We start from the raw sequence: 14,919 nt of genomic DNA, 5'->3' as shown, positions 1-14,919 counted from the left end.
AAGTCGGCCTTTTTTGCCCCCTTCTGGACTAATATTCGCAACGTTACTTTACTAATACATATTATAGACACTTTATCGAATATAGCCAAGTATAGGCTATAATATTTTGGCTTTAGAACAGAAAAAATCTGTCTTAAAGCATTAAAGTATTCATTTTGCGCATTTTTGCCTCTTTGCCCTATTTTTTGTTCAATTTTCGCAACGGTACTTTACTAACGCATATTTCTGACACTCTAAAAATCAGTATTTTCACTAAAAAATACTAATTTTGCCCTTTTTGTCCCCCTCTAGTCCACTCTTTGAGAAATAATATAGCCAATAACACTCCGCAAGTATAGATCTAACTATGTTCCAAATTTTCATAAAATCGGTCCAGCCGTTTTGCCGTTATTGAGGAACAAACAAACATACAATATATATTAGGAATTATATATAAAATTCAAACAGACAATCTAATTGTAATACTATATATTACTCAAGTAAAGCCAGATACATTAGACCGACTCACTTTGTATGGAAAGCAAAAACGTAATTTTGTTACCCCACTCAAAATGTACCTTGCTTTGTTTTATGATGATTCCCAAAATATTTTAAGTCTAGCGATGGCCCTTCGTGAGCTGGACCAAATTGAAAAAAAAGTATTTTTGAATTATTTCTTTAAAATTTTAGTTTCGTTTTAAAACAATTTGTTTTTTTATATATATTAATCAATGAATTATTATTAAAATTAGTATTAAGTTATGAATTGTATTTTGAATTTGAATTAAAGCATTATTAGTAGATTAAGTTTAATTGTATTAACTGAATTGTAAAATTGAATTATACAAAATTAAGTACTATTTGAATTTTATATATTAGTAAATTAATGGTTAGTATCTAATATAAAATGAATTGAAAATAAGTACTACCTTAATATAATTAATGTAAAATATAATGATCATTAACTAAAAGATGTTAATAATTAAGTAGATAACAAATAATGTTGCTAACGGTTTGTTTAAGAAGATAAAAGATTTCCAACCAACTGTTCGGGTTTTGGAAAAGAAGTTAGGTGTAATTATAAAAATAGAATTTGTAATCTGTCACTTCTTGCTTGGCAACAAAACTATTCAGTTCATTTCATCCACAACAACCCAATAAACTTGAAACATTTATAACGTTTTTAGAAAAAAAGAACTTTTAAACTCTTTTCCTCAAATTGGTAAATACAAAATCACACATACAACAAGGTAAAGTAAAAAGAAAAAAAGGGAACACATACTCCTCTAAACCATAAATATATATATTTGTCTAATAACAATATCTCTTATTTCCCTCATAATTAACTCCAATAATTAAAATCACTTTCTGAGTGATTAAAATTATTCATTTTCTCCCAAAAAACCAAGGGTTCCTCATCCTCAAAAGGAGAAAATTTATTAATAATTTGTTTTATCTTTCATACAAATTATTTCATGGTCCTTCGAAGAAACTGATCTGGTCACCTCAATACACAAGTCAAGAGAGAAGATTAAAAACAACCACCAAAATCAACTCGATCAACATAATGAGGTAATAAAAAAGAATTCTCACACTCAATTAGTTCAAATTACATGTTGATGCTATAAGCATTAAACAAAGAAAAATAAGAAAAAAAGAAAGACAGGAAGAGTAAGTAAAAGTGAAAAAAAGCCGTCGGCATTGAAAAATCAAACAAAAAAAAATGAAAAATTAATAAAAGTAAAAAAGAAAAAAATTAAAAGTGAAAAAGCCGTCGGCATTGTGGAAAAAAAAAATGATAAAATATAAAGTTTAAGGTAAAAATTATAATTGAAAATTAAAAAAAAATAAATTCAAATGAAGAAAAAAGTGCCGCTATTTTCTCATTTTGAAATTAGTGGAATAGGAGGTCAAAAACAATCCGCAAAAAAAGAGTGTGAATTTATTTTATATGCAAAGAAATATAACCTACGAGTTCCAATTAAGGCAATCGTATTGTCGAGTGTTACTAATACACTACCAGCAGTTACGTTTAAAGTCCCATATTCTGCAGAACTTAAGAAATTGGACTTAGCTGACCCAAATTTTAATAAATCTTCCCAAATCGATCTTATTCTTGGTAATGATTATGAACATTGTCTGAATCTAGAAGGCATAAAGAAAAATATATGTGGCCAAACATCAGCCTATAAAACTATATTTGGATGGGTGCTTAGCGGACCAATAAGAGCTGAAACTGTTCAATCATTCTCAACTGCGGTTACTTCATCAGAATCTTCAGAACTCAGTACACTATTGAGAAAATTTTGGGAGCAAGAAGAAATACCCAAAACTCGCCTTACGTCAGAAGAAGATGATTTTGTTGAACAATTTTACACTCAAACAACTACTCGAAACAAAGATGGACGATATATTGTAAGGTTACCTTTTAAAAAAGAGTATCACGAATCAGTATATTTAGGATCATCTAGATTTATCGCATTAGCTCAATATGCCAGTATGGAAAAAACTTTAGGAAAAAATAATGAATTGCAAGCTGAATATAAATCTGTTTTAGACGAGTATTTAACTCTAGACCACATGGAAGAAACAACATCAACTGAAATTAATTATGAAGGTAAATTTAGCTCTTATTATTTGCCCCATCATGCGGTCGTGAGACCTGACCATAAAACAACAAAGGTGAGAATTGTGTTCAATGCCTCTAGGAAAACAAAATCCAACTTTTCTCTAAACGATGTTCTGTATACAGGTCCTACAATTCAAAACGACTTAATAACAGTAATTCTGAATTGGAGAAGATATAAATACGTGTTCAGTGGGGACATACAGAAAATGTATCGTCAAATCCTAATTCATCCAAATGATAGAGCATTCCAAAGAATATTATATCAACCTGAAAAAAATGGCCCTATTAAAGATTATGAATTGAAAACTGTTACGTTTGGAGTGAATAGCGCGCCTTTTCTAGCAATTCGTACGTTACATCAACTAGCGTCAGATTCAAAAGCGGAATCTCCCAAAGCATCATCCATTTTAAAGTATGAGACTTATGTAGATGACATATTAACTGGAGGGTTTTCAATTGAAGAAACTCGAGAGGCACAAAATGAATTAATTAAAACTCTGAAGTCTGCTGGTTTTTTACTCAAGAAAATAACAGCAAATGATACACAGTTATTGGAAGATTTACCAAAAGACGATATATATGATTCCGATTTTTTACGGTTTCATGAAACTAGCTCCACAAAAACTTTAGGCATAAAGTGGAACGCAATATCAGATACATTTACATATACTTTTTCAGCACTAAGTCCATCTACGAAAATAACAAAACGCCAAGTTCTGTCATCAGTCGCAAAACTGTTTGATCCAGCTGGATGGCTAGCCCCTATAGTCATCAGAGCAAAAATATGTATGCAGCAGTTATGGTTAGAAGGTAAAGACTGGGATGAAGAAGTTTCTGAGGAATCTCTACAAAATTGGAACAATTTAGTACAAGACTTATCTGAAGTTGAACTAATATCAATTCCCCGTTGGATTCAACTTATGCCTAATGATACAATACAAATTCACGGTTTCTGTGATGCATCGAAATCCGCTTATTGTGCCACTGTATACATTAGGTGTCAAACAAAAACTCAAAATGTATTCTCAAATTTACTAGTAGCAAAAAGTAAAGTTGCCCCTTTACAAACTGTCTGCCTCCCGCGCTTAGAGCTTAATGGCGCAGTGTTATTAGCAAATTTAGTTAATTACGTAATAAACTCTCTTAATTTCAGTAAAAGCGAAATATATTTGTGGACAGATTCAGCTATAGTCCTTGGATGGTTATCAAAACCACCTTCATCATGGGAAACTTATGTGGCAAACAGAACATCACGAATACATGAATTAATGACTAATGTCACATGGCGACATGTTCCAACACATGATAATCCAGCTGATTTGGGCACACGAGGTTGTAAAGCACAAAATTTGGTAAATAATTCACTTTGGTGGAACGGACCATCATGGTTAAAAAAACCATCATCAGAATGGCCTAAACGAAATATATTAAATAATAACCCAGAAAATAAAGAAATACAATCTCTAAACGTTCAGCTTGAAACGGATGACATCCTAGACAATTTTTCATCATATGGCAGAGCTTTACGGGTAATATGCTACATTTTTAGATTTTTCCATAATACTAATAAGAAAATGCGTAAAAATTTAAAACATAATACTCAAATTGCATTGACACAAAATGAAATGAAATTTGTAAAGTCAAGACTAATTGTTTTAGCTCAAAAAACATTTTATAACGAAGAATATCAATGCGTAAGTAAATCAAAAGATATTTCAAACAAAAGTACGCTGAAAAGTTTAAACCCATTCATAGATAAAGATTCAATTTTGAGAGTAAATGGTAGATTAGCTCATTCATCACTACCATATGGCGAACGTTATCCCATAATTTTACCTGGCAACTCCCGATTTTGCCAATTATATTTACACCATTTGCATGAGTTTCTCCTTCATGCTGAATGCGGTCAAATGTACCGAATAATACAAACTGAATTCCTCATATTCAGATTAAAACCTCGCATTAAGAAAATAATCCGTAACTGTAAAATATGCTTAATATATAAAAAGCAGCCATGCTCTCAGATAATGGCTCCCTTACCTCCGGAAAGATGTAATCTCTCTCTTCCTTTCCAGGTAACAGGTATTGATTTTGCTGGACCTTTTGAGTTAAAAACGTCGATTCTAAGAAAATCTCCAATAACTAAAGGATATGTAAGTGTATTTGTATGTTTTAGCACGAAAGCTGTCCATTTAGAGCCATGTTCAGAATTATCCTCAGCGGCATTCCAAGCTGCCTTCGCTCGATTCATTGGGAGGCGGGGGCTCCCCCAAAGGGTAGTTACGGATAATGGACGAAATTTCTTAGGTGCTAGTAGAACGCTGGAACGAGAATTTTCTGCGTTTGTTAAAAATAGTGCCCAAGATGTAGCGCAGAAATATATAACACATGGGTTTGAATGGAAATTCATCCCACCTCATGCTCCTCATATGGGCGGCCTCTGGGAAGCAGCCGTAAAAAGCTTCAAATATCACTTTAAACGAATTGCTGGGGCTCACAAATTCACCTTTGAGGAATTCGCCACAATTTTAGCACGAATAGAAGGAGTACTCAATTCCCGGCCTATATCAGCAGTATCAGAAGACCCTTCAGATCTCACAGCTCTAACGCCAGGACATTTTTTAAGAGGTGCCCCTTTGATGGCATTCCCTGAACAAGATTGTTCGAATATGTCGGTAATAAATAGATGGGAAAAGCTGAAGGTTATACATCATCAATTTTGTCAACGATGGAAAAATGATTATCTAAAATCACATCATAAAAGGTATAAGTGGAAAACCTCATCTCAAAATATGCAGGTTGGAGATTTAGTCATTATTATGGACGATCTACTGCCGCCTCACGAGTGGAATCTTGGCCGAATTGAAAAAACTTGTTCCGGTTCAGATGGTAATGTACGAACTGCCGAGATACGAACTGCTAATGGGGTAATTAAACGACCTATCGTCAAATTGTGTTACTTACCCTTTCTTAATCAAGAAGAAGCTCAGGTAGACTCAAACCTTAAAGTTCAATCCTCTATTTCAAAATAAAATTAAAATTTACATCTCAAATATCTTAGTTTATCTTTAATTTCTACCATAGCTTAAAAATGATGTATTTAAAATATCCTAATAAAAATTTATTATTCAAATTTCAAGGATGTTTGATGACTGATAACCCATATTCAAATTTGCAATCCAACCATTTCCCTATAATATACTAATTGAACTATGTTTTCCTTTTATCTGTCACCACAGCAGGTCCAATCGACGACTAACCGCCACTCGGGTCCCTAATGAAAATCATAGCCCTAATGAAGAGAGAAGCGTGGTACCAAGAGACTTAGAGGTGTTCTACTGTGTGATATGCACAGGATATCACGGGCTCAAGTTCTGTCGAAGATTTAGAAGGATGACGCCACAAAAGAGAAGGGACATAGTTGAACGACTAGGGTACTGTGTTAATTGCTTGGCTAGAAGCCACAGCATCCGGTCATGTACCTCAATGGAGGCGTGCTTAAAATGTGCACAATTGCACCATACCCTGTTGCACCCAACAAGAACAGTCAGCCCACGACCGAGAACTACCACCAGCAGCAGTCGACGCAGTCTCGATAACTCCGAGACCCACCAACAGCATCGTCAACACCAACAGCTTCGTCAACACCAGCAGCATCGTCAACACCATCGTCAAAACCGACAACATCAACCTCACCCTCATCATCACCAACATCGTCATTATCAACATCGTCATCATCAACATCGTCATCATCAACGTCAGCAACATCATCATCATCGTCAGCAACGTCATCAACTTCAACAACGTCACCCAACTCCACAACCGCCAGCTCCAGTTGCATCTCTTGCTACAAATACAACACCCGCTCCAGATCAACACATCTTGGCTGAAGCTATAAAATCGTTAGCCAACGTCCTATGCTATCAAAGCAAAAAGGAGTAAATAGGCAAGGTTCGAGGCCGGCGCCATGTTGAAACCAATATTTAATTGTTTTTTTTATATATATTAATCAATGAATTATTATTAAAATTAGTATTAAGTTATGAATTGTATTTTGAATTTGAATTAAAGCATTATTAGTAGATTAAGTTTAATTGTATTAACTGAATTGTAAAATTGAATTATACAAAATTAAGTACTATTTGAATTTTATATATTAGTAAATTAATGGTTAGTATCTAATATAAAATGAATTGAAAATAAGTACTACCTTAATATAATTAATGTAAAATATAATGATCATTAACTAAAAGATGTTAATAATTAAGTAGATAACAAATAATGTTGCTAACGGTTTTTTTAAGAAGATAAAAGATTTCCAACCAACTGTTCGGGTTTTGGAAAAGAAGTTAGGTGTAATTATAAAAATAGAATTTGTAATCTGTCACTTCTTGCTTGGCAACAGAACTATTCAGTTCATTTCATCCACAACAACCCAATAAACTTGAAACATTTATAACGTTTTTAGAAAAAAAGAACTTTTAAACTCTTTTCCTCAAATTGGTAAATACAAAATCACACATACAACAAGGTAAAGTAAAAAGAAAAAAAGGGAACACATACTCCTCTAAACCATAAATATATATATTTGTCTAATAACAATATCTCTTATTTCCCTCATAATTAACTCCAATAATTAAAATCACTTTCTGAGTGATTAAAATTATTCATTTTCTCCCAAAAAACCAAGGGTTCCTCATCCTCAAAAGGAGAAAATTTATTAATAATTTGTTTTATCTTTCATACAAATTATCCAATCCAACTTTGTAAAAATTCATTATGGCCCACAATTATACACCAAAATAAAGTGCAACTGTAATGCTTTAAAATGATGCATAACTATTGCCCTAGCATGAAAACTGTCAAAGTTATTTGCAACCATACGGAACCTCAAATTACCGCGTTTTTAAACATAGAACAATAATTCTACCGATCCTTCAATTGACCATTTTTTTAGACGAACACATTGTGCCACAAATGATATACCAAATTAAAGTGCAATCATAATGCTTTAAAATGATGCATAAATGACTGTCATAGCATGAAAACTGTCAAAGTTATTCACAACCATATCGGACCTCAAATTACCGCCTTTTTAAACCTGGGAAAATAATTCTAACCGATCTATCCAATTGCCATTTTCTAAAAATACATTATGCAATAAATTATATACCAAAACAAATGGCAATTTTAATGCTTTAAAATGGTGCATAAACGACTGTCCTAGCACGAAAACTGCCAAAGTTAATTGCAACCATATCGGAACCTCAGATTACTGCTTTTATTAAACATAGAACAATAATTCTACCGATCTATCAAATTGACCAATTTGTAAAAATACACATTATGCTACAAATGATATACCATATTAAAGTGCAATCATAATGCTTTAAAATGATGCATAAATGACTGTCATAGCGTGAAAACTGTCAATGTTATTTGCAGCCATATCGGAACCTCAAACTACCGCGTTTTTAAAGCTGTGAAAATAATTCTACCGATCTATCCAATTGGCCATTTTCCAAAAATACATTATGGAATAAGTTATATACCAAAGCAAATGGCAACTATAATGCAATAAAAAGATATATAAACGACTGTTATAACATGAAAACTATAAAAGTTATTTGCAACCATATCGGAGCCTTAAATTACCGCATTTTTGAACCTGTACCAATAAATATACCGATCTATCCAATTTTTGTAAAATTTCATTATGCCACAAATTATACACCAAAATAAAGTGCAACTGTAATGCTTTAAAATGATGCATAAACTATTGCCCTAGCATGAAAACTGTCAAAGTTATTTGCAACCATATCGGAACCTCAAATTACCGCGTTTTTAAACATAGAACAATAATTCTACCGATCCTTCAAATTGACCATTTTTTAGACGAACACATTGTGCCACAAATGATATACCAAATTAAAGTGCAATCATAATGCTTTAAAATGATGCATAAATGACTGTCATAGCATGAAAACTGTCAAAGTTATTCACAACCATATCGGAACCTCAAATTACCGCCTTTTTAAACCTGGGAAAATAATTCTACCGATCTATCCAATTGGCCATTTTCTAAAAATACATTATGCAATAAATTATATACCAAAACAAATGGCAATTTTAATGCTTTAAAATGGTGCATAAACGACTGTCCTAGCACGAAAACTGCCAAAGTTAATTGCAACCATATCGGAACCTCAGATTACTGCTTTTATTAAACATAGAACAATAATTCTACCGATCTATCAAATTGACCAATTTGTAAAAATACACATTATGCTACAAATGATATACGATATTAAAGTGCAATCATAATGCTTTAAAATGATGCATAAATGACTGTCATAGCGTGAAAACTGTCAATGTTATTTGCAGCCATATCGGAACCTCAACTTACCGCCTTTTTAAAGCTGTGAAAATAATTCTACCGATCTATCCAATTGGCCATTTTCTAAAAATATATTATGCAATAAGTTATATACCAAAGCAAATGGCAACTATAATGCAATAAAAAGATATATAAACGACTGTTATAACATGAAAACTATAAAAGTTATTTGCAACCATATCGGAGCCTTAAATTACCGCATTTTTGAACCTGTACCAATAAATATACCGATCTATCCAATTTTTGTAAAATTTCATTATGCCACAAATTATACACCAAAATAAAGTGCAACTGTAATGCTTTAAAATGATGCATAAACTATTGCCCTAGCATGAAAACTGTCAAAGTTATTTGCAACCATATCGGAACCTCAAATTACCGCGTTTTTAAACATAGAAACAATAATTCTACCGATCCATCAAATTGACCATTTTTTAGACGAACACATTATGCCACAAATGATATACCAAATTAAAGTGCAATCATAATGCTCTAAACTGATGCATAAATGACTGTCATAGCATGAAAACTGTCAAAGTAATTCACAACCATATCGGAACCTCAAATTACCGCCTTTTTAAACCTGGGAAAATAATTCTATCGATCTATCCAATTGGCCATCGTCTAAAAATACATTATGCAATAGATTGTATACCAAAACAAATGGCAACTAAAATGCAATAAAAAGATGTATAAACGACTGTTATAACATGAAAACTATAAAAGTTATTTGCTACCATATCGGGGCCTTAAATTACCGCATTTTTAAACCTGTACCAATAAATATACCGATCTATCCAATTTTTGTAAAAATTCATTATGCCACAAATTATACACAAAAACAAAGTGCAACTGTAATGCTTTAAAATGATGCATAAATGACTGTCATAGCATGAAAACTGTCAAAGTTATTCACAACCATATCGGAACCTCAAATTACCGCGTTTTTAAACCTGGGAAAATAATTCTACCGATTTATCCAATTGGTCGTTTTCCAAAAATACATTATGCAATAAATTATATACCAAAGCAAATGGCAATTTTAATGCTTTAAAATGGTGCATAAACGACTGTCCTAGCACGAAAACTGCCAAAGTTAATTGCAGCCATATCGGAACCTCAGATTACCGCGTTTATTAAACATAGAACAATAATTCTACCGATCTATCAAATTCACCAATTAGTAAAAACACACATTATGCTACAAATTATATACCATATTAAAGTGCAATCATAATGCTTTAAAATGAAGCATAAATGACTGTCATAGCATGAAAACTGTCAATGTTATTTGCAACCATATCGGAACCTCAAATTACCGCCTTTTTAAAGCTGTGAAAATAATTCTACCGATCTATCCAATTGGCCATTTTCTAAAAATATATTATGCAATAAATTATATACCAAAACAAATGGCAACTATAATGCAATAAAAAGATATATAAACGACTGTTATAACATGAAAACTATAAAAGTTATTTGCAACCATATCGGAGCCTTAAATTACCGCATTTTTGAACCTGTACCAATAAATATACCGATCTATCCAATTTTTGTAAAATTCATTATGCCACAAATTATACACCAAAATAAAGTGCAACTGTAATGCTTTAAAATGATGCATAAACTATTGCCCTAGCATGAAAACTGTCAAAGTTATTTGCAAGCCATATCGGAACCTCAAATTACCGCGTTTTTAAACATAGAACAATAATTCTACCGATCCATTCAAATTGACCATTTTTTAGACGAACACATTATGCCACAAATGATATACCAAATTAAAGTGCAATCATAATGCTTTAAAATGATGCATAAATGACTGTCATAGCATGAAAACTGTCAAAGTTATTCACAACCATATCGAACCTCAAATTACCGCCTTTTTAAACCTGGGAAAATAATTCTATCGATCTATCCAATTGGCCATCGTCTAAAAATACATTATGCAATAGATTGTATACCAAAACAAATGGCAACTAAATGCAATAAAAAGATGTATAAACGACTGTTATAACATGAAAACTATAAAAGTTATTTGCTACCATATCGGGGCCTTAAATTACCGCATTTTTAAACCTGTACCAATAAATATACCGATCTATCCAATTTTTGTAAAATTCATTATGCCACAAATTATACACAAAAACAAAGTGCAACTGTAATGCTTTAAAATGATGCATAAATGACTGTCATAGCATGAAAACTGTTAAAGTTATTCACAACCATATCGGAACCTCAAATTACCGCGTTTTTAAACCTGGGAAAATAATTCTACCGATTTATCCAATTGGTCGTTTTCCAAAAATACATTATGCAATAAATTATATACCAAAGCAAATGGCAATTTTTAATGCTTTAAAATGGTGCATAAACGACTGTCCTAGCACGAAAACTGCCAAAGTTAATTGCAGCCATATCGGAACCTCAGATTACCGCGTTTATTAAACATAGAACAATAATTCTACCGATCTATCAAATTCACCAATTAGTAAAAACACACATTATGCTACAAATTATATACCATATTAAAGTGCAATCATAATGCTTTAAAATGAAGCATAAATGACTGTCATAGCATGAAAACTGTCAATGTTATTTGCAACCATATCGGAACCTCAAATTACCGCCTTTTTAAAGCTGTGAAAATAATTCTACCGATCTATCCAATTGGCCATTTTCTAAAAATATATTATGCAATAAATTATATACCAAAACAAATGGCAACTATAATGCAATAAAAAGATATATAAACGACTGTTATAACATGAAAACTATAAAAGTTATTTGCAACCATATCGGAGCCTTGAATTACCGCATTTTTTAAACCTGTACCAATAAATATACCGATCTATCCAACTTTTGTAAAAATTCATTATGCCACAAATTATACACCAAAATAAAGTGCAACTGTAATGCTTTAAAATGATGCATAAACTATTGCCCTAGCATGAAAACTGTCAAAGTTATTTGCAACCATATCGGAACCTCAAATTACCGCGTTTTTAAACATAGAACAATAATTCTATCGATCCTTCAAATTAACCATTTTTTAGACGAACACATTGTGCCACAAATGATATACCAAATTAAAGTGCAATCATAATGCTTTAAAATGATGCATAAATGACTGTCATAGCATGAAAACTGTCAAAGTTATTCACAACCATATCGGAACCTCAAATTACCGCCTTTTTAAACCTGGGAAAATAATTCTACCGATCTATCCAATTGGCCATTTTCTAAAAATACATTATGCAATAAATTATATACCAAAACAAATGGCAATTTTAATGCTTTAAAATGGTGCATAAACGACTGTCCTAGCACGAAAACTGCCAAAGTTAATTGCAACCATATCGGAACCTCAGATTACTGCTTTTATTAAACATAGAACAATAATTCTACCGATCTATCAAATTGACCAATTTGTAAAAATACACATTATGCTACAAATGATATACCATATTAAAGTGCAATCATAATGCTTTAAAATGATGCATAAATGACTGTCATAGCGTGAAAACTGTCAATGTTATTTGCAGCCATATCGGAACCTCAAACTACCGCGTTTTTAAAGCTGTGAAAATAATTCTACCGATCTATCCAATTGGCCATTTTCCAAAAATACATTATGGAATAAGTTATATACCAAAGCAAATGGCAACTATAATGCAATAAAAAGATATATAAACGACTGTTATAACATGAAAACTATAAAAGTTATTTGCAACCATATCGGAGCCTTAAATTACCGCATTTTTGAACCTGTACCAATAAATATACCGATCTATCCAATTTTTGTAAAATTTCATTATGCCACAAATTATACACCAAAATAAAGTGCAACTGTAATGCTTTAAAATGATGCATAAACTATTGCCCTAGCATGAAAACTGTCAAAGTTATTTGCAACCATATCGGAACCTCAAATTACCGCGTTTTTAAACATAGAACAATAATTCTACCAGATCCTTCAAATTGACCATTTTTTAGACGAACACATTGTGCCACAAATGATATACCAAATTAAAGTGCAATCATAATGCTTTAAAATGATGCATAAATGACTGTCATAGCATGAAAACTGTCAAAGTTATTCACAACCATATCGGAACCTCAAATTACCGCCTTTTTAAACCTGGGAAAATAATTCTACCGATCTATCCAATTGGCCATTTTCTAAAAATACATTATGCAATAAATTATATACCAAAACAAATGGCAATTTTAATGCTTTAAAATGGTGCATAAACGACTGTCCTAGCACGAAAACTGCCAAAGTTAATTGCAACCATATCGGAACCTCAGATTACTGCGTTTATTAAACATAGAACAATAATTCTACCGATCTATCAAATTGACCAATTTTTAAAAATACACATTATGCTACAAATGATATACGATATTAAAGTGCAATCATAATGCTTTAAAATGATGCATAAATGACTGTCATAGCGTGAAAACTGTCAATGTTATTTGCAGCCATATCGGAACCTCAAACTACCGCGTTTTTAAAGCTGTGAAAATAATTCTACCGATCTATCCAATTGGCCATTTTCCAAAATACATTATGGAATAAGTTATATACCAAAGCAAATGGCAACTATATGCAATAAAAAGATATATAAACGACTGTTATAACATGAAAACTATAAAAGGTATTTGCAACCATATCGGAGCCTTAAATTACCGCATTTTTGAACCTGTACCAATAAATATACCGATCTATCCAATTTTTGTAAAAATTCATTATGCCACAAATTATACACCAAAATAAAGTGCAACTGTAATGCTTTAAAATGATGCGTAAACTAATGCCCTAGCATGAAAACTGTCAAAGTTATTTGCAACCATATCGGAACCTCAAATTACCGCGTTTTTAAACATAGAACAATAATTCTACCGATCCATCAAATTGACCATTTTTTAGACGAACACATTATGCCACAAATGATATACCAAATTAAAGTGCAATCATAATGCTCTAAAATGATGCATAAATGACTGTCATAGCATGAAAACTGTCAAAGTAATTCACAACCATATCGGAACCTCAAATTACCGCCTTTTAAACCTGGGAAAATAATTCTATCGATCTATCCAATTGGCCATCTTCTAAAAATACATTATGCAATAGATTGTATACCAAAACAAATGGCAACTAAAATGCAATAAAAAGATGTATAAACGACTGTTATAACATGAAAACTATAAAAGTTATTTGCAACCATATCGGGGCCTAAAAATTACCGCATTTTTAAACCTGTACCAATAAATATACCGATTCTATCCAATTTTGTAAAAATTCATTATGCACAAATTATACACAAAACAAAGTGCAACGTAATAGCTTTAAATGATGCCTAAATGACTGTCATAGCATGAACACTGTCAAAGTTATTCACAACCCATATCGGAACCTCAAATTACCGCGTTTTAAACCTGGGAAATAATTCTACCGATTTATCCAATTGGCTCGTTTCCAAAAATACATTATGCAATAAATTATATACCAAAGCAAATGGCAATTTTAATGCTTTAAAATGGTGCATAAACGACTGTCCTAGCACGAAAACTGCCAAAGTTAATTGCAGCCATATCGGAACCTCAGATTACCGCGTTTATTAAACATAGAACAATAATTCTACCGATCTATCAAATTCACCAATTAGTAAAAACACACATTATGCTACAAATTATATACCATATTAAAGTGCAATCATAATGCTTTAAAATGAAGCATAAATGACTGTCATAGCATGAAAACTGTCAATGTTATTTGCACCATATCGGAACCTCAAACTACCGCTTTTTAAAGCTGTGAAAATAATTCTACCGATCTATCCAATTGGCCATTTTCAAAAATACATTATGAATAATTATATACCAAACAAATGGCAACTATAATGCA

At 32.0% G+C, this 14,919-nt stretch overlaps 1 protein-coding gene across 4 annotated transcripts; it reads left to right on the top strand.

Moving 5' to 3' along the window:
* The first annotated feature begins 1,373 nt into the window (after window positions 1-1,373).
* Window positions 1,374-7,273, top strand: LOC119608439 (uncharacterized histidine-rich protein DDB_G0274557-like). 4 transcript variants are annotated; one of them, XM_037962855.1, is made up of 2 exons: window positions 1,374-1,551; window positions 5,851-7,273. In XM_037962855.1, exons 1-2 carry the CDS (start codon window positions 1,547-1,549, stop codon window positions 6,548-6,550), a joined length of 705 nt encoding a protein of 234 aa, XP_037818783.1. In that variant the 5' UTR covers window positions 1,374-1,546; the 3' UTR covers window positions 6,551-7,273. The 4 variants fall into 4 exon arrangements, with proteins under 4 accessions (XP_037818783.1, XP_037818784.1, XP_037818781.1 ...); XM_037962856.1 differs by lacking the exon at window positions 1,374-1,551 and adding an exon at window positions 1,587-1,650 and having other exon boundaries at window positions 5,848-7,273; XM_037962853.1 differs by lacking the exon at window positions 1,374-1,551 and adding an exon at window positions 1,782-4,137 and having other exon boundaries at window positions 5,851-6,341.
* The last annotated feature ends 7,646 nt before the right edge of the window (window positions 7,274-14,919 follow it).

Source organism: Lucilia sericata, unplaced genomic scaffold, assembly GCF_015586225.1.
Source record: "Lucilia sericata isolate MDLA Ls3-8-SP2 unplaced genomic scaffold, ASM1558622v1 Contig000835F_arrow, whole genome shotgun sequence".
In the NCBI taxonomy this organism is placed as follows: Eukaryota; Metazoa; Arthropoda; class Insecta; order Diptera; family Calliphoridae; genus Lucilia; species Lucilia sericata.
This window is presented reverse-complemented; position numbering and strand designations above follow the sequence as displayed.

What these genes read in the sequence shown, in the direction of transcription:
- LOC119608439 (XM_037962853.1), top strand. Translation starts at nt 1,837, where the DNA reads ATGAAGAAAAAAGTGCCGCTATTTTCTCATTTTGAAATTAGTGGAATA. An exon ending in CATATGGCAGAGCTTTACGG is followed by an intron (nt 4,138 to 5,850) that starts GTAATATGCTAC and finishes TCACCACAGCAG; the next exon opens with GTCCAATCGACGACTAACCG.